Raw genomic sequence first — 26,688 nt, 5'->3', positions numbered from 1 at the left:
ACAAATGACGCCGCCCAGCCTTCGGGATGTGGGCTGAATGGACGTGTAAACTGCATGTGTGCGGGATACGAGGGCGATGGATCTGCACAAACAGATCCCATACTGATTCATGTACTGTGCATACGGTTCTGCAATAAAAATAGTTTACAAAAAAAAATGATTTTCTCCAGTGTGGAGTGTCTCATGGTGAGATAGCGTTTTTCTCTGCAGCTTTTCAGGCATTCAGAGCACTCATAAGGTTTTCATCAGTATGGAGTGGATTATGGTTATTGAGGATGTGCCTATCAAAAAATAGGAATTTCTGGCATTCACAGCATTGGTAATGTTTTTTCCCTCTGTGAGTCTGCTCATGTAGTGTGAGATTGCGTTTAAAATTGAAGCTTTTCTGGCATTCGGAGCACTGAATCATTTTTGATGGTGAGTTTTCTTATGGTGCCTGTAACCATATCTACGTCTGAATCTTTTCTGACATTTAGGGCACTGATAATGTTTTCCCCCAGTGTGGATTCTCACATGTTCATTGAGATTAGATTTTTGGCTGAAACATTTCTGGCATTCAGAGCACCTATAAGGTTTTTCCCCAGTGTGGGTTCTTATATGCCGAGTGAGAATACATTTTCCACTGAAACACTTGTGGCATTCAGAGCACTGATAAGGTTTTTCCCCAGTGTGGGTTTTTATATGCTGAGTGAGATAGCTTTTTACACTGAAACATCTGTGGCATTCAGAGCACTGATAAGGTTTTTCCCTAGTGTGGGTTCTTATATGCAGCGTGAGATTTCTTTTTTCACTGAAACATTTCTGGCATTCAGAGCACTGATAAGGTTTTTCCCCAGTGTGGAATCTCACATGAGCAGTTAGAAGTGATTTAAGTTTGAAATCTTTTGGGCATTCAGAGCACTGATAAGGTTTTTCCCCAGTGTGGGTTCTTCTATGCTGAGTGAGATGCCATTTTTCATTGAAACATTTCTGGCATTCAGAGCACTGATAAGGTTTTTCCCCAGTATGGATTCTCACATGTGCAGTTAGAAGTGATTTAAATGTGAAATATTTTGGGCATTCAGAGCACTGATAAGGTTTTTCCCCAGTGTGGATTCGCACATGTGCAGTTAGAAGTGATTTAAATTTGAAACATTTCTGGCATTCAGAGCACTGATAAGGTTTTTCCCCAGTGTGGATTCGCACATGTGCAGTTAGAAGTGATTTAAATGTGAAATATTTTGGGCATTCAGAGCACTGATAAGGATTTTCCCCAGTGTGGATTCGCTCATGTGCAGTTAGAAGTGATTTAAATTTGAAACCTTTTGGGCATTCAGAGCACTGATAAGGTTTTTCCCCAGTGTGGTTTCGCACATGTGCAGTTAGAAGTGATTTAAATTTGAAAGCTTTTGGGCATTCAGAGCACTGATAAGGTTTTTCCCCAGTGTGGGTTTTTATATGCTGCGTGAGATGCCATTTTTCATTGAAACATTTGTGGCATTCAGTGCACTGATAACGCTTTTCCCCAGTGTGGATTCTTATGTGCCGTGTGAGATTACTTTTTAGACTGAAACATTTCTGGCATTCAGAGCACTGATAAGGTTGTTCCACAGAATGGGTTATTGCATGTCGAGAAAGACTTTCTTTGTTACAAAACCTTTCTTGGCATTCAGAGCACTGATAAGGTTTTTCCCCAGTGTGGAATCTCAAATGTGCAGTTAGAAGTGATTTACGACTGAAATGTTTCGGGCATTCAGAGCACTGATAAGGGTGTTCCACAGAGTGGGTTAATGCATGTTTATATAGACTGCGTTTGATACTAAACCTTTTCTGGCATTCAGAGCACTGATAAGGTTTTTCCCCAGTGTGGATTACCATATGCTCAGTGAGATAAGATTTACTGCTGAAACTTTTTTGGCACTCTGAGCACTGGTAAGGTATTTCCACAGAGTGGGTTAATGCATGTCGATAAAGAAGCCGTTTGATACTAAACCTTTTCTGGCATTCAGAGCACTGATAAGGTTTTTCCCCAGTGTGGATTCTCATATGTTCAGTGAGATAAGATTTACTTCTGAAACTTTTTGGGCACACTGAGCACTGGTAAGGTATTTCCACAGAGTGAGTTAATGCATGTCGATAAAGAAGCCGTTTGATACTAAACCTTTTCTGGCATTCAGAGCACTGATAAGGTTTTTCCCCAGTGTGGATTCTCATATGATCAGTGTAATACGATTTACGGCTGAAACTTTTTGGGCATTCAGAGCACTGATAAGGTTTTTCCCCAGTGTGTGTTCTCATATGTTCAGTGAGATAATATTTATTGCTGAAACTTTTTTGGCATTCAGAGCACTGAGAGAGGTTTTTCCCAGTGTGCATTCTCTCAAATTCAGTGAGATGAGATTGATGGCTGAATCTTTTTTGGCACAGATAACTTATTTCCCCAACTTGGGTTATTTTGCTTTGATTGAGGCGTGTTTGAACACTGAATTTGTTCTCACAGCCCGTGTTTTTATAAGGTGTATTCCTAGAGTTACATTTAGTTTTCTCTTGCTTATATGCCACGGTACGAGTGAACCCGATTTTAGAGTTGGGCTTGTTTAGATAATGTTCAGTATTTATCTCTAAAAGAAATTGTGTGTAATCTTCTTAACACTTGAATTGAGAAAAATATGTCTGGATGCAGCCCTGTAACACCTGTCGAAATGTTTCTAGCAGATAATAGTCTTTTGGTTATAGCCTCTCCGGCAGCAACTTATTTTGTGACTGAAGTTTTTCTCTAATCTATTTGTATAGGTTCTTAGCAATGCAGTGATAAGGTGTTAGTCTGATATTTAATGATTAAACTGAGAAGTACCTTTTTGCACTGGTGTAATGACAGTAACTGAGAACATTAGAACATGCACAGTACTATTGTGGCTCACCAGTCGCAGAACATGAGTTCCTTTTACCCTTTCTATGTTTGGTGTAAGGTGTAGTTCTGAAGACGAGGATTTATTTACATTAGCTATAGCGCAACGGTGCTCATTTATTCAGTTTTTACATATCACTCCTGCACAACAGATAATGTTGAGGCGATTTACATAGAATTACAGAACAGTACACAATAAAAAGGAAACAATCTGAGATGGTCATGAAAACAATAAAGTGGTGGATTTTTAAGGATTTCGCCAGAGTGAGCAGAGTGGGTCAAGGTGTTATATCCCGAGGCAGATAGTCTCAAACTTGTGTAGCTGGTTAAAAACGGTTGTTGAACAAAGGCGATTTTCCAATCTTTTGGTTGTTAACGTGTCACCTTCTGAGTCTTCTTTCAGAGTCTTTTCTTAGATGGTTTGCAGAAGAAACCTTTTGTTGTATCTTTTTTTTATGCAGTGTGTGCTTCCTCTCTGGAATTACATGATGCTTTAGATGAACAATATTCTGTCATGCTGAGGTAATTTGTCTTTCTGATAGTATTTCAGATGAGGATGCTGTGATTGGTCTTTCTGGGTTTATTTCTGATGCTGTGTGCACAGATATGACTTTGCTCTGGGTTAATGAAATGCAAAATTAGAGACTTCACTCACAGTATAGTACTTTCCTCAGCTCCCACTTCCTCGCCACACCTTTTGGAAATTGTTTAAACTTAGAATGCTGGATGTCCTTCAGTTTTTCAAAATAATCCCTCTTATGGCACTAACATTCAGTTGCCTGGTGCTAAATCTTGCTTCCTTCGTCCGTAATTTCAATCACCTATAGTATTAAAATGAAATAGTTAATACATAATACATGTAAATTTCCCCAAAAATAATTTGAAAGCCATATCAATGCAGAATCTTTGAAAATGTAGAGCTGTTTTTCATACAGAGCAGAGTGTAGAATGGTAGCCTGAGAGTACTTGGATCTAGGAGTGAGGATTTGTAGAATTTCCAACATTTTATTAAGCTCACAAAGGATACATGTACCCTATGGACTTGTAACATAGAATCCCAAAGGCAGACATTAAAGTCATATGGACTGGCACCAAACAGATATTTAAAAAAGGATACTATTAATTAATTTTTAATGTAGATTTCTGGGACGGGAATTTCCCCTCCATGGACAACAGGCGTTTGCCTCTGCCCTGAGTTACCACCTACTTGTATCTGGTATCCTGACTTTTGAGTTCTGTCCTCTGCCGCACACAAATCTATTGTGTGCTGCGAGGACTATGCCTAGACCTATCCCTCAACTATGTCCAGAGTATGAATCAAGGGCAATGAAATTAAGGCGTACTTTCATGTGTCAGATAGTTACTAACTGGTACTATATGCCGGAGCGCGTGAATCGCATTGACCCTCGACGTAGCGATCTGTTGTTGGAGGGAGTGTGGGGAGAAAGGAACATTGGAACACATCCTCTGGAGTTGCACCCACATATAGCCATACTGGTCCCAAGTACTGGATGAAATAGATCTTCACTTAGAAACTCGGCTCCCTCGTTTTCCCTCCTATATCCTCCTGGGCCTGCCTAACCCATTGATGTATCCACTAAAATCCCGAAGGGGACGACTAATAGCGATTGCCATAGGGGCGGCCTTGCAGAACATCTTGATCCCCTGGCGCACCGCCCATATCCCTACACTCTCCGGCTGGCTTCAACGGCTTTGGATGATACTGGGTGTGGTTCTGAAAATCTGGACCCTGTTGTTATCCCGATATTGAGGTCCTTTTCCGTGTCACAAAACATCCACATACCATGACGAATTTGGTATCGACGAACCGATAATGACTAGGACATCATTCCTGTGCATTTGCATCATAATCGAAGTTTGCCAACACCCCTAAATCGTAGTTTCCGTTCCGACCCCTTAGACTCCATTTTGTAAACGGCATCCATCTTACGTCTTGCCCTCATGATAAGTCAATCAAAGGTCGAGCTTGATCCAAAAGGACACGTCCACCTTCCCCGACTTCCCCCTGACCTGTCCCAACTGACTCCACTGCCTTCGGCCAGACCTGTTTGGGCGGCTCCTCGCCCAGTGGCCGAATACGATAACATCAGTGCATAACATTCCACAAACCATTCACTACATACAGACCATGCTTTCTGCAAACACGCACCTGTCCACGTTCCTTGTTTATGGCCAGTTTTATGACTAGGAGGTGCCCTTCTTTATTGAGGTTTCATCGATATCTGATGGGAGTTCCAGGCCTAACTGGGTAATCTATCAACGAACTGGACATCTAAAATGTGGGCTTGCTTACATGACTTCGCTCTTTGTATTATTGTAGAAATATGTGTACAGCCATATCATAAACTCAAGAATTCTTGCTTGGAGCTATATACTGTGTATATAAGGAGAAGGCTGTCTCTGTAAAAATGAACAGTCTCCCGAGAACCTACTGTCCGTGAGGTGTACTTCTGGGACACGTGTTACTTGGTAGCTGACAATAAAACTTGATCTTTGACTGCGATAGAAGACTCATTGTTTCTGTGGTCCGGAACAAGGGAGAACTCAGAGGTCTTCGGGTGTTATCCCCTGGCACCACCGGGTTCCTAAAAACCTGGCACCTCAGTTGGCGCCCAACTCGGGGCGGTATCAAGCGGCGACGGTCCAAGCCATATGTTCGTGAGGAGCTTCGTGTGAAAATTCCGGAGGACGGCCAGCCACTTCAGCGACCCCTGTATGTCGACGTGGTTCCGAAAGTCTTTGCTGCGAGGTTCCCCGCGTCCCGACGGCTACGAAGGACTGCTGCCCTGACTATCGCCTTGTTTTGGACCCAGTGATCCTTGGTAGAGCGAAACGATAAACGAGTCTTCTAGCGACGTCACAGATCTTCAAATACTTCAGTTAAGTATAAGTGGAGCGTCTCCCAGTCCTTAGTTTGTCCTTAGTTTTTGGTATCCTTGAGATACGCTTTGATTTGGTACTTGCAAGCCCCAAAGCCGAAGGACTCGTGTATTCACGAGAAATATCGTAATAGATAATCCTTTGAAGTTTGAAGCTAGACTAGTGAGTGAAGATGCCTGGTGTTAGCAGACTTGGAAACTTGTTTTGTCTTGGTTGTAGTAAGGACTCCCGATTAGAGGATTCTTGTCCGGTTCCTCCGATTGGAACTCCAATGTATGAGCTCTACGTAAAACACGGCGTAGGTCCTATCGCATATAACGAAGTATGGATAAAATACACCCACAAGGATGGTGTTTTAAAATGGCCCCAATATGGTAGTTTCGACTCAGAAATATTAGATAACTTAGAGGTCAAATTGTTCAAGAAAAAAGCCCGGCCAGCGATGTTTGACTCTTTCCGCCTATGGCGCAAAGAAGCCAAACAGAAAGAAATAAAATTAGCAAAAAGGAATAAAAGAGGTATGTTGATGGTGCAAGCTGCCGTTGCATACAGAGATAACGAGGAAGAGCAGGAAAGAGAACAAATGCTTAGGAGCAAGAAACTAGCAGTAGATAAATGTTACCCGATGTTACCAAATAAGGGACAGGGTCAAGAGAAAGGATCCGAGAAAGATCCATTAATGTCCCACTTATTAAATTCGCCACCACCCTATGCACAAAATGCCACAGCACCTCCGCAACCTTTAGTTGCACCTCTGGTAGCTGTTATACAGGCTCCTTTACAGCACTCACCAGCTGCTCTTCAGCTGGCTCCTGTTTCTCTAGTGCAGCCTCCTCAAGGCTCACCAATCACATCTATTTCTCCTACTGTTCCTTCTAAAGTTTCGCCTAGCGCACCTTCTAGTCTCTCTGATACTCGTTCTACGAATGTTTCTGTTTCTGCTCTGCGTGACTCTGTTCTACCACCAGTTATTCCTCCACTTTCACCTTCCGTCTGGCATAAAATGGCCAGCATTGTTACTAACTTTCCTTCACCACTTTTTCGGTCGCCTAAAACGACCCACAATACGGAACGAAGACAATTACGAAGCCAAATGCCCGATTATCAGGAAAGGGAATCATTGAATAAGCTAGCACGGAATTGGGCTATTGACACAGCAAGATATGATGTAGAGTCTGTCATGAACGTTTTCCGTCAATGGGATGAACCAACGCAAAGATACGTGTTTGAGCAGATGTGTGTTTTTCTGTGTGAGGATTTGGAAGATAATGGTCAGAAGAGCAACCAGCAAGAGTTGTGTAGTGTACGATTTAAATTTGAGGAGGGTATGATTGTGGGTCCCGACGTTGAAAAAGCAGTTGAGATATTATTATCACATTGAAGTACGGGTGGTAATTCTGGGTCATCCTCTGAAAGTGGTACATCTAGTAGGAAAAGAGCGAGACAATACCCCATGAGAGAGGTTCCTCCGGTTTGGAGGGAAGGTGACGCAACTGCAGTTCCACCGGTTCTGCCTCATTTCCAGCGCGTATGGGTACATGTCCCCTGTAAAAGAACCCAAGTTTTAGCACTCAAGCAGACACTACCCGATCCCCGTAAAAACCCGACTGGGTATTATAAGGAGTTGTCCCAAACTGCAAGCTCATGTATAATGAATTTAGCGGATATAGACATGTTGTTTGGGAACGTTGTTCCACATCCTTTATGGAGTAAAATTCGTCATACGGATCATGACCAAGAATTAGGTGACTCGTGGGCGAACATTGCGACTACAGATGCTAGACAAGTCGGTGGTTTCAAGCCTGAGCCGTTAATAGCTGAACTTCCCGGTAGAAATATTGCGTACATGAAGACAATTATGCCTGAAGTACGTGTAAACTGGGACAAGCTATCTGCATGCAAGCAGAAGAAAGACGAGAATGTATCTGACTTTTTCACGAGATTCGAGGAAACTTTCACCGATCACAGTGGTCAGGATTTGGCTACCGAGGGTGGCCAAAGATTGTTCGTAGACAAATTTGTACATAATTTGCTTCCTGAACTGTGCACTAAACTAAAAGATTCAGAGAGTGCTTGGGCTGTCTCTACGTCAGCGCAGATTTTAGCAACAGCTCAGTACTATGAAAACAGGCGCAAAGACGAGCTAGATAAGGCAGACAAAAAGACGAAAGATTTAAAAACTAAAGTTCTTCTCCAGCAGGCCTATACGCCTCGTATGGCTAGTCAGCCCAATTATCAGCAACAACCGCAGTATTCAAGAAACGCGCAAGGAAACGAGTTTTCCCATCAGCGTGTTCCGTATGGCCCGAATCAATGTGCGTATTGCAAGGAAGAGGGCCACTTCAAAAGTAATTGTCCGGCTCTTGCGCGACGCTTAAACGGTGTTTCAGGTGTAAGGGGAAGAGGTGTTCAACATGCCCCTAGAGGTAGGGGCCGTGGAAATTTTGCCCAAAACACAGCTTCTTTTCCGCCTCAGAATTCCATGAATAGCTTTGACCAACAGAATAATGCATCGTCCAGATCAGCTCAGTACTATGCTGACGACTATTACACCGAACACGACAATGAGGGTAACGATTGCTAGGACAGCCATGGACAAAGAGAGGGAGTTGTTTCAGTTCCAGTAGATCAGGATGGACCTTATGTCGAGGTAATTACCTCAGGAGTGTCAGAGCCATTTCTGCTGGATACTGGTGCTAAAAAAAGTTCTATTATGCACTCGAAACTTCCTGGCGCACCTTTGTCTGGCGAAATGAACGTCTCAGTAGGCTTCTCTGGCGCCCCTGTTAGAAACCCGATCTCTAGTCCTATATCCCTTTCTGTTGGCCCCTGTGAATTAGAAGCACCCCTCATTCTTACAACAGGTTGCGGTGAAAATTTGTTAGGATTGGATTTGCTAAAGAGGTTGTATGTGACTTTGTACTACTCCCTTTCTCACTGCTCCATCAGGATTCAAGCAAGCCGGGCCGAAGAGGCTGAAATGCCAGAAACCGGTCCCCGGTAGCTTGTCTCCTTTCTGGTGAAGAATTGGCTTGGTAGTTTGGTCTGCCCTGTTCCCATGATGCACTGGGCCAGGGACAGACTAATTTGCATATAGCCCGGTTCTGAGCTGGGATGGGGCAGTGAGATAAATAACGGTGATGGATCAAGCCCTGATCTTTGGACTGGGTAAGAGTGGTCTGCTTAATTCAGACACTCTGTTCATCACCACCCCCTTTTCTGTATCGCCTCCCTCGGGAGTACAACTTACTTTAGGGAAAAAAGTAATTTCTCCAATGTATTTGTCAAAAGAAGATATTCCAACTGAATTGTCATCACTTCCTGATATACTGTGGGCTAATGGTTCTAATGATGTAGGTCGTTTGAAGATAGCACCGTACGTTATAACTTTGAAAGCCAACGTTAGGTTGCCACGTATTCCCCAATACAAAATATCCAGCGAATGCGAAAGAGCGTTGTTGACGATTGTTTATGATCTGATTGACAAAGATGTCATCGAAGAAACAACAGGAAATGTTTGTAACAGCCCGGTTTTACCAGTCTTAAAGCGTACTGATCCTTCACAGCCCCCTGTGTACAGGTTTGTGATCGACCTCAGAGAAGTGAACAAGGTAGTTATCCCACAGTTTCCAGTTGTCCCCGACATTACTGCTTTATTGACAATGGTTCCAGCTTCAGCAGCTTGGTTCTCGGTGATTGACCTGAAAAACGCTTTCTTCAGCATCCCAATTGCTGAAGAGAGTAGAGATATTTTCGGCTTCAATTTAGGAGGACGAAGTTTCCGCTTCAAATGCGCTCCTCAAGGCTACTGCGAAAGCCCATCAATATTCAGTCAGGCTCTGAAAACACAACTAGACACAATTGTGCTGCCAGATGGGTCAACTTTGATCCAGTACGTAGACGATCTACTGATCGCCGCAGACACTGAGGAGATTTGCAAACAAGCCACGTTGTTATTATTGCGTCACTTATGTGACATGAAGCACAAAGTCTCTCTTTCCAAACTACAATTTTGTCGACAAGAGGTAACCTACCTAGGTCACATCTTGTCGAAGGAGGGAAGGAGACTGACACCAGAAAGAATACAGGCAATTGCAGAACTAAGTGCCCCAAGGACACAGAGAGAGGTTCGAGCCTTCTTGGGCATTACATCGTACTGTAGACAGTGGATACCGAATTTCTCACTACTAGCCAAACCTTTGCTGGCACTACTCCGCAAAGACACGCCTAATCCTATGCCTTGGTCTGAAGATTGTCAGACGAGTTTCCACGAGTTGCGTGATGCATTCTGTTCGGCACCTGTGTTGGGAAACCCCAACTACAGTAAGCCTTTTACATTGTATGTCCACGAAAAAGAAGGTTGTGCATTATCAGTCTTAACGCAATACTTTGGGGACAAACAGCGCCCATGCGCGTATTTTTCGGCAACTCTAGATCCTGTGGCTAAAGCCCTACCAAGTTGTCTGAGAGCAACCGCCGCAGCAGCTGTCTGCATTCCACAGTCTGCTGGATTAGTCATGAATAACACTCTGATCGTTATGGTTCCGCATGCAGTAGACATTTTGCTAAATAGGACAAAGACACAACATCTTACTAGCGCTCGACTATCCAGTTACGAACTTACACTGCTAGCAAGTCACATCCACATAAAGAGGTGTGGTACACTCAACCCCGCTATGCTACTTCCCATCCCAACAGAAACAGACACAGACAAGATTGATAACCATGACTGCTGCTTTAGGACAGAAGAAGAGACAAAAGGGAGAGTAGACCTACAGGACACTCCCCTTCCCGAATGCAATGACACTTTATGGGTTGATGGTTCATGTTTCAAGTTGCCGAATGGTGATACGACTACAGCATATGCCGTAACGACATTACACACCATTATAGAGACTGCTCGTATTTCCCACGATTCTGCACAAGCCGCAGAACTTATAGCGCTTACCAGAGCATGTGTGTTGGCGAAAGGAAAGCGAGTGAACGTGTACACTGACAGCCAATATGCTATTGGTGTGGCTCACAGTTTTGGGAGATTGTGGCGTGAACGTGGGTTCCTTACGTCCCATGGTGCAAAGATACAACATGGTCAGCTAGTTAATGAGCTCCTTGAGTCACTTACCTTGCCACTACAAGTCGCCATCATAAAATGCAGTGCACACAAAAAGATTCAGGATGATGTTGGCCGCGAGAATGCATTTGCAGACGAGGTTGCGAAAGAAACTGCAAGGAACACAATGAGTCGGATGTATGTTATGGGTCCCGCTAGATGGATTGCTGATGTGGGAATGTGTGAGGACACCATTGAAAGCGTGAAATTGATACAAGCCGAGGCCACTGAGAACGAGGTGAATAAATGGAGAGAAAGCACAGGTAGATTAGATGCGAATGGTTGTTGGGTCGAACTATCAGAACACCAGCGATGGCTATTACCTAATGCATACGTACTTGCAGTAGTAACGATGGCTCACGGAATTGCGCACATCAGTTCGAAAGGAATATGTAAACTATTGGCCCCAGTATGGCAGAATAGCCATATCCCAAAATATGCAGAGAATGTGGTCAAGAACTGTATGGTGTGTTTGAAGTACAATCCTGGTAGGGGAACCCCAACTCCAGCTGGTCATTTTGCGCCTCCAACGTATCCGTTCGAGGTCTTGCAGCTCGATTTCATCCACATGGAGAGGTGCAACAATCTAAAGTATGTGCTCGTTGTTGTTTGCGCCTTTTCAAGGAGGGTGGAAGCGTACCCCCTTAAGGACAACACCGCCTTATCAACTGCCAAAGCCCTTGTCAAAGAGTTCTTCCCGAGGTTCGGTATGCCTAGAATTGTCTGGAGTGATAACGGAAGTGAATTCGTAGGATGCGTGATGAAGAGAGTGTGTGAGTGTCTAGGCATCCACCAAAAATTCCACGCTGCAAATCACCCCCAATCAGCTGGATTAGTAGAGTGCTACAATGGCACTCTAAAACTCAAACTAGCCAAGATCCAAGCCAGTACAGGTCTTAAATGGCCCGACGCCTTGCCCCTAGCACTCTTGTCAACCAGAATGACTGTCCATTCCAGATTAGGACTTAGCCCCCATGAGATAGTGTTTGGCCACCCAGCCAACGTCTGGGGCGTGCCAAGACCAAAGAAACTCAGTGAAATAGAACACCCCGTACTGCTTGACTATTTGTGCGAATTGACAACTAAATTGCGTGTTTTACACCAACAGGTTCACAGTTCCTCTCCGCCAGCCTCTGACGATCCAGGTCACCTCATCGAACCCGGCTCGTGGGTTTTGGTGCGGAATTTTCAGCGCGCCAACAACGGACAGCCGAGGTGGACCGGACCATACCTGGTGCTGCTTTCAACGAGATCAGCAGTTCGGGTGGAAGGCAAGAAGAACTGGGTACATGAGACCCACTGTAAACGGGTCCCTCTACCCCTTCCATACGACCGATGGGTCAATAAAGGACTTGCCGACTCCGAGACCGAATCCGTACCTCGCTTCATCCCTTTCAGCGATGCATGTTTGAAAGAAACTGGTACCGAGAAGGAGAGTGATCATATTTTACAAGGACTTGTGTCACCGTCTATGCAATTGGACACTACCGAACCTGAGACATTGTTTGAAGACCACACCGTACCTGGGAAACGACGGTACAACCTACGGTCTAGACAAAGAGACTAATAAAGCTTGATCTAATGTGATTTCCCTTTTCCCCTAAGAACTATTTTTTGGATTTTTCAGCTCTCTCATCCCAGGGAACTAGCTCATTTTTGATTTTCGAACCGCCATCCGGTTCTGCTGCTAGGGTCGCGGTTGAAGTCTGGGGAGTGCAACTGGGGAAGTTTTAGGTCCACGGTTCTGGTTGGTCCACGGGAGTTACCCCGGACTGAACAGAGTGCACCCCCTGGGAGAATCAATCAACCACCGCGGGCAGCAACTAGAGGATGGAGTTTCCTAGGGTAGAGAGACCTATCAGACTCACGAACTTTGAAAAAGAGTTATGCACGATACTGTCCAAAAGAAGATTCCTGATAATATGTGTTTTAATGTTATGTAGCATAGTCGTGTTTTTTACTGGTTATACTCTATTCGTATTTAAAGTTACCTTCTCGAATGACACCCAGCCACCACCTCCTCCCACTATTTCTCCACACTACTTTCACCCTCTACCTGAACACGAGTCTGCCCGAAGACTCGAATTTGTAAATAACTCTTTCATTCAGCTTCTACACCAACACCAGTCCATAATGAACACATCAAACTGTTGGATATGCGGACTCATGCCACACACAACCGATAAGGGAATCCCATACTTCATTTTGCCATTCAGTTACTATGGTTCTCTGTGGGCTTTCCAGACCATGTTCCTATTCGCCCTAGAGCCAAACCCGACCCGCTCCACTGAGAGCGATTCCAGTAACAAGGCACTAATTGCAGGGATAAGAAATATGAGTAGGAATATCGACACATACCTGACAATACCCAAAGATGAACTCAGCCCTTACACCCGTTGGAACGTGACTAAACATGGGGTTTACCTGGTCAAGAGCCAGGCAGCAAAGAAATCCCGCCCAGTTTGGATAGTGCCCCACCGAGGTCACTTATGTTTACAGGGTATTGGTAGGGACCCCACAGCACAGTTAGGAAAGAGCATTTGCACAGAAACATATGTATTCGCTTCCCGAACTTCCCCTATACTCTTAGCAGCCAAAGGCACGTATTTCGTCTGCCACGACCAAGCCTACACCTGGTTGCCCCCTGACTTCGCAGGTACATGTTTCATCTCATTTCTGCTACCTCCCACCTACACAGCCAGAGCAGATTACCATCGGACAAGGACAGCTAGAGGTGTCGTGAGTAAAGACGACACCGCGGGTCAGGAATTCGCTGACTTCGCAAAGGGTTTTCTGCCGTTTTGGGGGCCTATGGTGAACAGCAGGAATATTCGTCAGTTAGCAAGGATAGTTGAATCCGCCGTGATTACAACGGCCGGAGCCCTTGGCAATTTGACAACCGAGCTTCAGTCGGATCGACTCATGACCCTTCAGAACCGAATTGCCCTAGATATCATACTCGCCGATCGTGGTGGTGTGTGTAGAGTCATCCAATCTAGTTGTTGCATTTTCATCCCTGATAATGCGCCGACGGTATACCAGGCCATCTCTAAGCTACATGAAATATCTGGTTCCCTTCACGTAGAGAAAGGGGATTGGTCTTTGCTTGGGTGGGTCTGGGAGCTGATCACCGCCTGGGGATGGAAAACGTTGATCTTCATTGGGATGGTCTTAGCACTCCTGTTCATGTTTTGCCTGTGTATACAGTGCGCTCCTGCACTATGTGGCCTCTGTGCTACTTCGTGTGTACGGAAGCCTGTGTCAAAGGACGAACTGAGTAACGGAATGATGCTACAGCAACATCTCCGCGAATTTCTCCATACCGATTTGGACTCAGATTAACATGAGTTATTGCCTTACATAAGGGCAAAAGGAGGGTCTGTGGTTCTGAAAATCTGGACCCTGTTGTTATCCCGATATCGAGGTCCCTTTCCGTGTCACAAAACATCCACATACCATGACGAATTTGGTATCGACGAACCGATAATGACTAGGACATCATTCCTGTGCATTTGCATCATAATCGAAGTTTGACAACACCCCTAAATCGTAGTTTCCGTTCCGACCCCTTAGACTCCATTTTGTAAACGGCATCCATCTTACGTCTTGCCCTCATGATAAGTCAATCAAAGGTCGAGCTTGATCCAAAAGGACACGTCCACCTTCCCCGACTTCCCCCTGACCTGTCCCAACTGACTCCACTGCCTTCGGCCAGACCTGTTTGGGCGGCTCCTCGCCCAGTGGCCGAATACGATAACATCAGTGCATAACATTCCACAAACCATTCACTACATACAGACCATGCTTTCTGCAAACACGCACCTGTCCACGTTCCTTGTTTATGGCCAGTTTTATGACTAGGAGGTGCCCTTCTTTATTGAGGTTTCATCGATATCTGATGGGAGTTCCAGGCCTAACTGGGTAATCTATCAACAAACTGGACATCTAAAATGTGGGCTTGCTTACATGACTTCGCTCTTTGTATTATTGTAGAAATATGTGTACAGCCATATCATAAACTCAAGAATTCTTGCTTGGAGCTATATACTTTGTATATAAGGAGAAGGCTGTCTCTGTAAAAACGAACAGTCTCCCGAGAACCTACTGTCCGTGAGGTGTACTTCTGGGACACGTGTTACTTGGTAGCTGCCAATAAAACTTGATCTTTGACTGCGATAGAAGACTCATTGTTTCTGTGGTCCGGAACAAGGGAGAACTCCGAGGTCTTCGGGTGTTATCCCCTGGCACCACCGGGTTCCTAAAAACCCGGCACCTCATGGGTATGGAGAAACTCATACTGGCTGGTAGGGGGTCGGAGTTCCCTGAGTTGTGGCGACCCTTCTTGACCCTCCTGGTATCCGAATTTCGAGAGTTGACATGCCCCAGATATCGAAGGAGTTGTTTATGATGTTCCGGAATTGGGGTGCTATTATGGTGTCGGCTTTGTTGTAGATATGATGGGGGCACGGGTCAGAGGGAGAGCCAGAGTGGACGGTGTTCATGACGTGGGTGGTGTCTTCTGTGCTGATGGGGGTCCAGGCGCTGAGGGTGGTGTTGGGGGTCATTGGTTTGGTGACTGGAAGCGGATTCTGGGCGTCAAAGCTGTCGTGTATATCTGCGAACTTGCGTTAGAAGAACGTGGCGAGGGAGTTGCAGAGGTCTTGCGACGGTGTAATGTCATTGTTGCTGGCGCTGGGGTTGGAGAGCTCTTTTACGATGTTGAAGAGTTCCTTGCTGTTGTGGGTGTTGTTGTCCAGCCGCTCTTTGTTAACGATGTCCTTTTGGTGGTGCAGATCAGCTGGTGGTATTCGCGAGTGGTGTTCTTAAGGTCTGTCATGTTTTCTGTCATCCTTTCATGGAGAGTACGGCAGGATTTCTTTGAGTCTTTGAGGGCGTCGGTGAACCATGTCGTTTTCCTGTTGCTGGTCGTGTCTGGGTCTACACCAAAAAGAGGCATAGTGTGCAGAGAGTCCAGTGGATCCCCAGAGATTTTCAGAGGCTAAAGTAGATAATACTATTGCCCTTTTGTGGTAGTGTGGGGGAGCAGTATACAAGGGTAGTTTTAAGCATTTGTTGTACACACAGTGGCAATAAATGACGCACACTGTTGTACACACAGTGGCAATAAATGACACACACTCAATGAATAAATCTGAGACCAATTTATAAAATGATACTTGGTTAGATTTATTTTGCGGACCCACAGAATTTCATCTTGAGGTAATACGTTTTGCAATAGAAATACTGTTCAATATAAAAAGTGGAAAATTAGTGCAATTTCCAGACTTTGCAATGTTAACCTATGGGGTGAAGAAAACATTCAACATACGTATCGGCAACATCTACTTACAAGACCATTCTACGAAAGTTACGGTCAGTATTGGACATGGTTCCGTTCAGAACCAACAGTGCACCAACAGCAGCACAGGGGCGCCCATGTGAAAGTTCAAGGTTGGAAACCCAATACAAATTAAGGGGGACTTGGGAAATCGGACAGAGGCTGCTTACAGGTAAGTAACAGCGGCTTGGGGGAACTAGTCTCTCGGGGTTGAGGTCAACATTGGACATGGCTCAAAGCAGCACCATGACTACACCACACTACATGCGGCACAGGGACATCGGGGTACAGGATGTCAACACAGCATCAAAGACAAATTGGAAAATGTCTGCAGGCTCAGGCCAGGAGGCCGGTTGAAGGAAACCAAAAGCTGTCATTGTAAGTTTTGATTCTCGGGGACGTAGCAACACCTTTTGTCCTCTTCACCAAAGCCCAGGACGGATGGTTGCAGGGGTGCCTTTTGGTGTCAGAAAAGACATACCAGAGCATGTCAAGGTCGAGGGGGTCTCCTTGCAGAGGCTGCAGGTAACGTCGAGGAGTCCAGAAGAGGTCCACTCATGGTGGACTCTCGCTCTAGACTGACTGGGATCGATCCTCGAGAAAGGAGCTAATCCAGCTAAGGGCTGAACCCTGAATGCCAGCCTCCTTGACACGGCCCGCCAAGATCCCATGGTCGACCGTGTCAAAGGCAACTGAGAGATCCACAGCACCAAGGCCTGAGGAGTACCCCTGTCAGCCCTCTCTCACAGGGAGTCCAATAACGCCAGTATTAAGGTCTCCGTTGAGTGGGCAGGCCGAAACCCAGCTTGATGTGAGTCGAGATAGTTTGATTGTTCAATAAAATTGGACAGGCACTTCACCACATGAGCCTCCAGTACCTTTACCAGGTATTGGAGCAAAGAGATTGGGTGGTTATTACAACAGGATCTGGGGTCTGCCCCTGATTTCTACAGAAGGGGAACCACAATTGCCTCATTAAAGGCCTTAGGGACACAACCCTGGAATAGGGACTTATTCACAAGAGAGAGGGCTGGACCCGGGAGGCCGGTGAAGGCTTCTTTTAGGACGTGTGGTGGGCAGCAGTCCGTAGGGGATCCAGGTTTTACTTTAGACAAAAGGTCCCGGAACACCTGTGTACAGTAGAGCTCTGCAATCTTCTCTGCTGGTGCAGATCCGTAGTGCCCGGCTCTTCTTAGGTGGTCAGGAACTGAAGTTCATGGACTGGGGATGCCACCTGAAAACTAGATTTAAGGGCGTTACAGTGGAGTGACAGGTGGTGTCCAATGGGCCCTTTGCCTGGGGTGTCAACGCCCTCTAACATGCCCACCTTCTGTGAGAGGAGGACACAGTCCTAGCCCTAAATGGATAAGTCCCATCATCTTCAAGATGGTGGGCACTGAAAAGTGTACTTGACCTAGCCTCCAGCACCCGAGGGTTGAAGTTGGAAGAGGGGGGCACATCGCCTATTCTATCAAAGGTTTCCGGCTTGTCCTGCCACTAAAAAGGGGGTGAGGACAGGATGGAGGCCAGCTCCTTCGAACAGGAGAGGCTGGGGTCACTTACATTTCCCTTCCTCCCTCCCTCTCCCTCGCTCTGCCTCCCTTTCCCTTCCTCCCTCCCTCTCCCTCGCTCTCCCTCCCTCTGCCTCCCTTTCCCTTCCTCCCTCCCTCTCCCTCCCTCTGCTTACTTTTCCCTTCCTCCCCCCCTCTCCCTCGCTTTCCATTGCTCTCCCTCCCTCTCAGGGATAAGAAATATGAGTAGGGATATCGACACATACCTGACAATACCCAAAGATGAACTCAGTCCTTACACCCGTTGGAACGTGACTAAACATGGGGTTTACCTGGTCAAGAGCCAGGCAGCAAAGAAATCCCGCCCAGTTTGGATAGTGCCCCACCGAGGTCACTTATGTTTACAGGGTATTGGTAGGGACCCCACAGCACAGTTAGGAAAGAGCATTTGCACAGAAACATATGTATTCGCTTCCCGAACTTCCCCTATACTCTTAGCAGCCAAAGGCACGTATTTCGTCTGCCACAACCAAGCCTACACCTGGTTGCCCCCTGACTTCGCAGGTACATGTTTCATCTCATTTCTGCTACCTCCCACCTACACGGCCAGAGCAGATTACCATCGGACAAGGACAGCTAGAGGTGTCGTGAGTAAAGACGACACCGCGGGTCAGGAATTCGCTGACTTCGCAAAGGGTTTTCTGCCGTTTTGGGGGCCTATGGTGAACAGCAGGAATATTCGTCAGTTAGCAAGGATAGTTGAATCCGCCGTGATTACAACGGCCGGAGCCCTTGGCAATTTGACAACCGAGCTTCAGTCGGATCGACTCATGACCCTTCAGAACCGAATTGCCCTAGATATCATACTCGCCGATCGTGGTGGTGTGTGTAGAGTCATCCAATCTAGTTGTTGCATTTTCATCCCTGATAATGCGCCGACGGTATACCAGGCCATCTCTAAGCTACATGAAATATCTGGTTCCCTTCACGTAGAGAAAGGGGATTGGTCTTTGCTGGGGTGGGTCTGGGAGCTGATCACCGCCTGGGGATGGAAAACGTTGATCTTCATTGGGATGGTCTTAGCACTCCTGTTCATGTTTTGCCTGTGTATACAGTGCGCTCCTGCACTATGTGGCCTCTGTGCTACTTCGTGTGTACGGAAGCCTGTGTCAAAGGACGAACTGAGTAATGGAATGATGCTACAGCAACATCTCCGCGAATTTCTCCATACCGATTTGGACTCAGATTAACATGAGTTATTGCCTTACATAAGGGCAAAAGGAGGGTCTGTGGTTCTGAAAATCTGGACCCTGTTAGTATCCCGATATCGAGGTCCCTTTCCGTGTCACAAAACATCCACATACCATGACGAATTTGGTATCGACGAACCGATAATGACTAGGACATCATTCCTGTGCCTTTGCATCATAATCGAAGTTTGCCAACACCCCTAAATCGTAGTTTCCGTTCCGACCCCTTAGACTCCATTTTGTAAACGGCATCCATCTTACGTCTTGCCCTCATGATAAGTCAATCAAAGGTCGAGCTTGATCCAAAAGGACACGTCCACCTTCCCCGACTTCCCCCTGACCTGTCCCAACTGACTCCACTGCCTTCGGCCAGACCTGTTTGGGCGGCTCCTCGCCCAGTGGCCGAATACGATAACATCAGTGCATAACATTCCACAAACCATTCACTACATACAGACCATGCTTTCTGCAAACACGCACCTGTCCACGTTCCTTGTTTATGGCCAGTTTTATGACTAGGAGGTGCCCTTCTTTATTGAGGTTTCATCGATATCTGATGGGAGTTCCAGGCCTAACTGGGTAATCTATCAACAAACTGGACATCTAAAATGTGGGCTTGCTTACATGACTTCGCTCTTTGTATTATTGTAGAAATATGTGTACAGCCATATCATAAACTCAAGAATTCTTGCTTGGAGCTATATACTGTGTATATAAGGAGAAGGCTGTCTCTGTAAAAACGAACAGTCTCCCGAGAACCTACTGTCCGTGAGGTGTACTTCTGGGACACGTGTTACTTGGTAGCTGCCAATAAAAGTTGATCTTTGACTGCGATAGAAGACTCATTGTTTCTGTGGTCCAGAACAAGGGAGAACTCCGAGGTCTTCGGGTGTTATCCCCTGGCACCACCGGGTTCCTAAAAACCCGGCACCTCATGGGTATGGAGAAACTCATACTGGCTGGTAGGGGGTCGGAGTTCCCTGAGTTGTGGCGACCCTTCTTGACCCTCCTGGTATCCGAATTTCGAGAGTTGACATGCCCCAGATATCGAAGGAGTTGTTTATGATGTTCCGGAATTGGGGTGCTATTATGGTGTCGGCTTTGTTGTAGATATGATGGGGGCACGGGTCAGAGGGAGAGCCAGAGTGGACGGTGTTCATGACGTGGGTGGTGTCTTCTGTGCTGATGGGGGTCCAGGCGCTGAGGGTGGTGTTGGGGGTCATTGGTTTGGTGACTGGAGGCGGATTCTGGGCGTCAAAGCTGTCGTGTATATCTGCGAACTTGCGTTAGAAGAACGTGGCGAGGGAGTTGCAGAGGTCTTGCGACGGTGTGATGTCATTGTTGCTGGCGCTGGGGTTGGAGAGCTCTTTTACGATGTTGAAGAGTTCCTTGCTGTTGTGGGTGTTGTTGTCCAGCCGCTCTTTGTTAACGATGTCCTTTTGGTGGTGCAGATCAGCTGGTGGTATTCGCGAGTGGTGTTCTTAAGGTCTGTCATGTTTTCTGTCATCCTTTCATGGAGAGTACGGCAGGATTTCTTTGAGTCTTTGAGGGCGTCGGTGAACCATGTCGTTTTCCTGTTGCTGGTCGTGTCTGGGTCTACACCAAAAAGAGGCATAGTGTGCAGAGAGTCCAGTGGATCCCCAGAGATTTTCAGAGGCTAAAGTAGATAATACTATTGCCCTTTTGTGGTAGTGTGGGGGAGCAGTATACAAGGGTAGTTTTAAGCATTTGTTGTACACACAGTGGCAATAAATGACGCACACTGTTGTACACACAGTGGCAATAAATGACACACACTCAATGAATAAATCTGAGACCAATTTATAAAATGATACTTGGTTAGATTTATTTTGCGGACCCACAGAATTTCATCTTGAGGTAATACGTTTTGCAATAGAAATACTGTTCAATATAAAAAGTGGAAAATTAGTGCAATTTCCAGACTTTGCAATGTTAACCTATGGGGTGAAGAAAACATTCAACATACGTATCGGCAACATCTACTTACAAGACCATTCTACGAAAGTTACGGTCAGTATTGGACATGGTTCCGTTCAGAACCAACAGTGCACCAACAGCAGCACAGGGGCGCCCATGTGAAAGTTCAAGGTTGGAAACCCAATACAAATTAAGGGGGACTTGGGAAATCGGACAGAGGCTGCTTACAGGTAAGTAACAGCGGCTTGGGGGAACTAGTCTCTCGGGGTTGAGGTCAACATTGGACATGGCTCAAAGCAGCACCATGACTACACCACACTACCAGCGGCACAGGGACATCGGAGTGCAGGATGTCAACACAGCATCAAAGACAAATTGGAAAATGTCTGCAGGCTCAGGCCAGGAGGCCGGTTGAAGGAAACCAAAAGCTGTCATTGTAAGTTTTGATTCTCGGGGACGTAGCAACACCTTTTGTCCTCTTCACCAAAGCCCAGGACGGATGGTTGCAGGGGTGCCTTTTGGTGTCAGAAAAGACATACCAGAGCATGTCAAGGTCGAGGGGGTCTCCTTGCAGAGGCTGCAGGTAACGTCGAGGAGTCCAGAAGAGGTCCACTCATGGTGGACTCTCGCTCTAGACTGACTGGGATCGATCCTCGAGAAAGGAGCTAATCCAGCTAAGGGCTGAACCCTGAATGCCAGCCTCCTTGACACGGCCCGCCAAGATCCCATGGTCGACCGTGTCAAAGGCAACAGAGAGATCCACAGCACCAAGGCCTGAGGAGTACCCCTGTCAGCCCTCTCTCACAGGGAGTCCAATAACGCCAGTATTAAGGTCTCCGTTGAGTGGGCAGGCCGAAACCCAGCTTGATGTGAGTCGAGATAGTTTGATTGTTCAATAAAATTGGACAGGCACTTCACCACATGAGCCTCCAGTACCTTTACCAGGTATTGGAGCAAAGAGATTGGGTGGTTATTACAACAGGATCTGGGGTCTGCCCCTGATTTCTACAGAAGGGGAACCACAATTGCCTCATTAAAGGCCTTAGGGACACAACCCTGGAATAGGGACTTATTCACAAGAGAGAGGGCTGGACCCGGGAGGCCGGTGAAGGCTTCTTTTAGGACGTGTGGTGGGCAGCAGTCCGTAGGGGATCCAGGTTTTACTTTAGACAAAAGGTCCCGGAACACCTGTGTACAGTAGAGCTCTGCAATCTTCTCTGCTGGTGCAGATCCGTAGTGCCCGGCTCTTCTTAGGTGGTCAGGAACTGAAGTTCATGGACTGGGGATGCCACCTGAAAACTAGATTTAAGGGCGTTACAGTGGAGTGACAGGTGGTGTCCAATGGGCCCTTTGCCTGGGGTGTCAACGCCCTCTAACATGCCCACCTTCTGTGACAGGAGGACACAGTCCTAGCCCTAACTGGATAAGTCCCATCATCTTCAAGATGGTGGGCACTGAAAAGTGTACTTGACCTAGCCTCCAGCACCCGAGGGTTGGAGTTGGAAGAGGGGGGCACATCGCCTATTCTATCAAAGGTTTCCGGCTTGTCCTGCCACTAAAAAGGGGGTGAGGACAGGATGGAGGCCAGCTCCTTCGAACAGGAGAGGCTGGGGTCACTTACATTTCCCTTCCTCTCTCCCTCTCCCTCGCTCTGCCTCCCTCATTCTGCCTCCCTCCCTCTCCCTTGCTCTGCCTCCCTCCCTCTCCCTCGCTCTGCCTCCCTTTCCCTTCCTCCCTCCCTCTCCCTCGCTCTCCCTCCCTCTGCCTCCCTTTCCCTTCCTCCCTCTGCTTACTTTTCCCTTCCTCCCTCCCTCTCCCTCGCTTTCCATTGCTCTCCCTCCCTCTCAGGGATAAGAAATATGAGTAGGGATATCGACACATACCTGACAATACCCAAAGATGAACTCAGTCCTTACACCCATTGGAACGTGACTAAACATGGGGTTTACCTGGTCAAGAGCCAGGCAGCAAAGAAATCCCGCCCAGTTTGGATAGTGCCCCACCGAGGTCACTTATGTTTACAGGGTAGTGGTAGGGACCCCACAGCACAGTTAGGAAAGAGCATTTGCACAGAAACATATGTATTCGCTTCCCGAACTTCCCCTATACTCTTAGCAGCCAAAGGCACGTATTTCGTCTGCCACGACCAAGCCTACACCTGGTTGCCCCCTGACTTCGCAGGTACATGTTTCATCTCATTTCTGCTACCTCCCACCTACACGGCCAGAGCAGATTACCATCGGACAAGGACAGCTAGAGGTGTCGTGAGTAAAGACGACACCGCGGGTCAGGAATTCGCTGACTTCGCAAAGGGTTTTCTGCCGTTTTGGGGGCCTATGGTGAACAGCAGGAATATTCGTCAGTTAGCAAGGATAGTTGAATCCGCCGTGATTACAACGGCCGGAGCCCTTGGCAATTTGACCACCGAGCTTCAGTCGGATCGACTCATGACCCTTCAGAACCGAATTGCCCTTGATATCATACTCGCCGATCGTGGTGGTGTGTGTAGAGTCATCCAATCTAGTTTTCATCCCTGATAATGCGCCGACGGTATACCAGGCCATCTCTAAGCTACATGAAATATCTGGTTCCCTTCACGTAGAGAAAGGGGATTGGTCTTTGCTGGGGTGGGTCTGGGAGCTGATCACCGCCTGGGGATGGAAAACGTTGATCTTCATTGGGATGGTCTTAGCACTCCTGTTCATGTTTTGCCTGTGTATACAGTGCGCTCCTGCACTATGTGGCCTCTGTGCTACTTCGTGTGTACGGAAGCCTGTGTCAAAGGACGAACTGAGTAACGGAATGATGCTACAGCAACATCTCCGTGAATTTCTCCATACCGATTTGGACTCAGATTAACATGAGTTATTGCCTTACATAAGGGCAAAAGGAGGGTCTGTGGTTCTGAAAATCTGGACCCTGTTGTTATCCCGATATCGAGGTCCCTTTCCGTGTCACAAAACATCCACATACCATGACGAATTTGGTATCGACGAACCGATAATGACTAGGACATCATTCCTGTGCATTTGCATCATAATCGAAGTTTGCCAACACCCCTAAATCGTAGTTTCCGTTCCGACCCCTTAGACTCCATTTTGTAAACGGCATCCATCTTACGTCTTGCCCTCATGATAAGTCAATCAAAGGTCGAGCTTGATCCAAAAGGACACGTCCACCTTCCCCGACTTCCCCCTGACCTGTCCCAACTGACTCCACTGCCTTCGGCCAGACCTGTTTGGGCGGCTCCTCGCCCAGTGGCCGAATACGATAACATCAGTGCATAACATTCCACAAACCATTCACTACATACAGACCATGCTTTCTGCAAACACGCACCTGTCCACGTTCCTTGTTTATGGCCAGTTTTATGACTAGGAGGTGCCCTTCTTTATTGAGGTTTCATCGATATCTGATGGGAGTTCCAGGCCTAACTGGGTAATCTATCAACAAACTGGACATCTAAAATGTGGGCTTGCTTACATGACTTCGCTCTTTGTATTATTGTAGAAATATGTGTACAGCCATATCATAAACTCAAGAATTCTTGCTTGGAGCTATATACTGTGTATATAAGGAGAAGGCGGTCTCTGTAAAAACGAACAGTCTCCCGAGAACCTACTGTCCGTGAGGTGTACTTCTGGGACACGTGTTACTTGGTAGCTGCCAATAAAACTTGATCTTTGACTGCGATAGAAGACTCATTGTTTCTGTGGTCCGGAACAAGGGAGAACTCAGAGGTCTTCGGGTGTTATCCCCTGGCACCACCGGGTTCCTAAAAACCCGGCACCTCATGGGTATGGAGAAACTCATACTGGCTGGTAGGGGGTCGGAGTTCCCTGAGTTGTGGCGACCCTTCTTGACCCTCCTGGTATCCGAATTTCGAGAGTTGACATGCCCCAGATATCAAAGGAGTTGTTTATGATGTTCCGGAATTGGGGTGCTATTATGGTGTCGGCTTTGTTGTAGATATGATGGGGGCACGGGTCAGAGGGAGAGCCAGAGTGGACGGTGTTCATGACGTGGGTGGTGTCTTCTGTGCTGATGGGGGTCCAGGCGCTGAGGGTGGTGTTGGGGGTCATTGGTTTGGTGACTGGAGGCGGATTCTGGGCGTCAAAGCTGTCGTGTATATCTGCGAACTTGCGTTAGAAGAACGTGGCGAGGGAGTTGCAGAGGTCTTGCGACGGTGTGATGTCATTGTTGCTGGCGCTGGGGTTGGAGAGCTCTTTTACGATGTTGAAGAGTTCCTTGCTGTTGTGGGTGTTGTTGTCCAGCCGCTCTTTGTTAATGATGTCCTTTTGGTGGTGCAGATCAGCTGGTGGTATTCGCGAGTGGTGTTCTTAAGGTCTGTCATGTTTTCTGTCATCCTTTCATGGAGAGTACGGCAGGATTTCTTTGAGTCTTTGAGGGCGTCGGTGAACCATGTCGTTTTCCTGTTGCTGGTCGTGTCTGGGTCTACACCAAAAAGAGGCATAGTGTGCAGAGAGTCCAGTGGATCCCCAGAGATTTTCAGAGGCTAAAGTAGATAATACTATTGCCCTTTTGTGGTAGTGTGGGGGAGCAGTATACAAGGGTAGTTTTAAGCATTTGTTGTACACACAGTGGCAATAAATGACGCACACTGTTGTACACACAGTGGCAATAAATGACACACACTCAATGAATAAATCTGAGACCAATTTATAAAATGATACTTGGTTAGATTTATTTTGCGGACCCACAGAATTTCATCTTGAGTAAATACGTTTTGCAATAGAAATACTGTTCAATATAAAAAGTGGAAAATTAGTGCAATTTCCAGACTTTGCAATGTTAACCTATAGGGTGAAGAAAACATTAAACATACGTATCGGCAACATCTACTTACAAGACCATTCTACGAAAGTTACGGTCAGTATTGGACATGGTTCTGTTCAGAACCAACTGTGCACCAACAGCAGCACAGGGGCGCCCATGTGAAAGTTCAAGGTTGGAAACCCAATACAAATTAAGGGGGACTTGGGAAATCGGACAGAGGCTGCTTACAGGTAAGTAACAGCGGCTTGGGGGAACTAGTCTCTCGGGGTTGAGGTCAACATTGGACATGGCCCAAAGCAGCACCATGACTACACCACACTACCAGCGGCACAGGGACATTGGGGTGCAGGATGTCAACACAGCATCAAAGACAAATTGGAAAAGGTCTGCAGGCTCAAGCCAGGAGGCCGGTTGAAGGACACCAAAAGCTGTCATTGTAAGTTTTGATTCTCGGGGACGTAGCAACACCTTTTGTCCTCTTCACCAAAGCCCAGGACGGATGGTTGCAGGGGTGCCTTTTGGTGTCAGAAAAGACATACCAGAGCATGTCAAGGTCGAGGGGGTCTCCTTGCAGAGGCTGCAGGTAACGTCGAGGAGTCCAGAAGAGGTCCACTCATGGTGGACTCTCGCTCTAGACTGACTGGGATCGATCCTCGAGAAAGGAGCTAATCCAGCTAAGGGCTGAACCCTGAATGCCAGCCTCCTTGACACGGCCCGCCAAGATCCCATGGTCGACCGTGTCAAAGGCAACTGAGAGATCCACAGCACCAAGGCCTGAGGAGTACCCCTGTCAGCCCTCTCTCACAGGGAGTCCAATAACGCCAGTATTAAGGTCTCCGTTGAGTGGGCAGGCCGAAACCCAGCTTGATGTGTGTCGAGATAGTTTGATTGTTCAATAAAATTGGACAGGCACTTCACCACATGAGCCTCCAGTACCTTTACCAGGTATTGGAGCA

At 46.8% G+C, this 26,688-nt stretch overlaps 1 protein-coding gene and 1 long non-coding RNA gene across 2 annotated transcripts in view; both read right to left on the bottom strand.

Annotated features, from left to right (window-relative positions):
* Positions 1–405: 405 nt before the first annotated feature.
* Positions 406–2,833, bottom strand: LOC144805634 (uncharacterized). Its single transcript, XM_078672154.1, has 2 exons — positions 2,141–2,833; positions 406–2,056 (listed from the first exon to the last, which is right to left on the bottom strand). Exons 1-2 carry the CDS (start codon positions 2,353–2,355, stop codon positions 406–408), a joined length of 1,866 nt encoding a protein of 621 aa, XP_078528280.1. The 5' UTR covers positions 2,356–2,833.
* A 151-nt stretch (positions 2,834–2,984) lies between these two features.
* The window catches only part of LOC144805653 (uncharacterized), a 67,616-nt gene continuing 43,912 nt past the window's right edge, over positions 2,985–26,688 (bottom strand). The window contains exon 3 of the long non-coding RNA XR_013605568.1: positions 2,985–3,708. This is a non-coding gene — a long non-coding RNA (uncharacterized LOC144805653). The remainder of the gene's footprint in view (positions 3,709–26,688) is intronic.

The sequence above is a fragment of the Lissotriton helveticus genome, assembly GCF_964261635.1.
Source record: "Lissotriton helveticus chromosome 1_1 unlocalized genomic scaffold, aLisHel1.1 SUPER_1_unloc_17, whole genome shotgun sequence".
Taxonomy (NCBI): domain Eukaryota; kingdom Metazoa; phylum Chordata; class Amphibia; order Caudata; family Salamandridae; genus Lissotriton; species Lissotriton helveticus.
The sequence above is the reverse complement of the archived record's forward strand: the minus strand, read 5'-3'. Positions and strand labels throughout refer to the sequence as shown.

What these genes read in the sequence shown, in the direction of transcription:
- LOC144805634 (XM_078672154.1), bottom strand. Translation starts at nt 2,355, where the DNA reads ATGCACACTGGGAAAAACCTCTCTCAGTGCTCTGAATGCCAAAAAAGT. An exon ending in TGCTCTGAATGCCAGAAAAG is followed by an intron (nt 2,057 to 2,140) that starts GTTTAGTATCAA and finishes GTGCCCAAAAAG; the next exon opens with TTTCAGAAGTAAATCTTATC.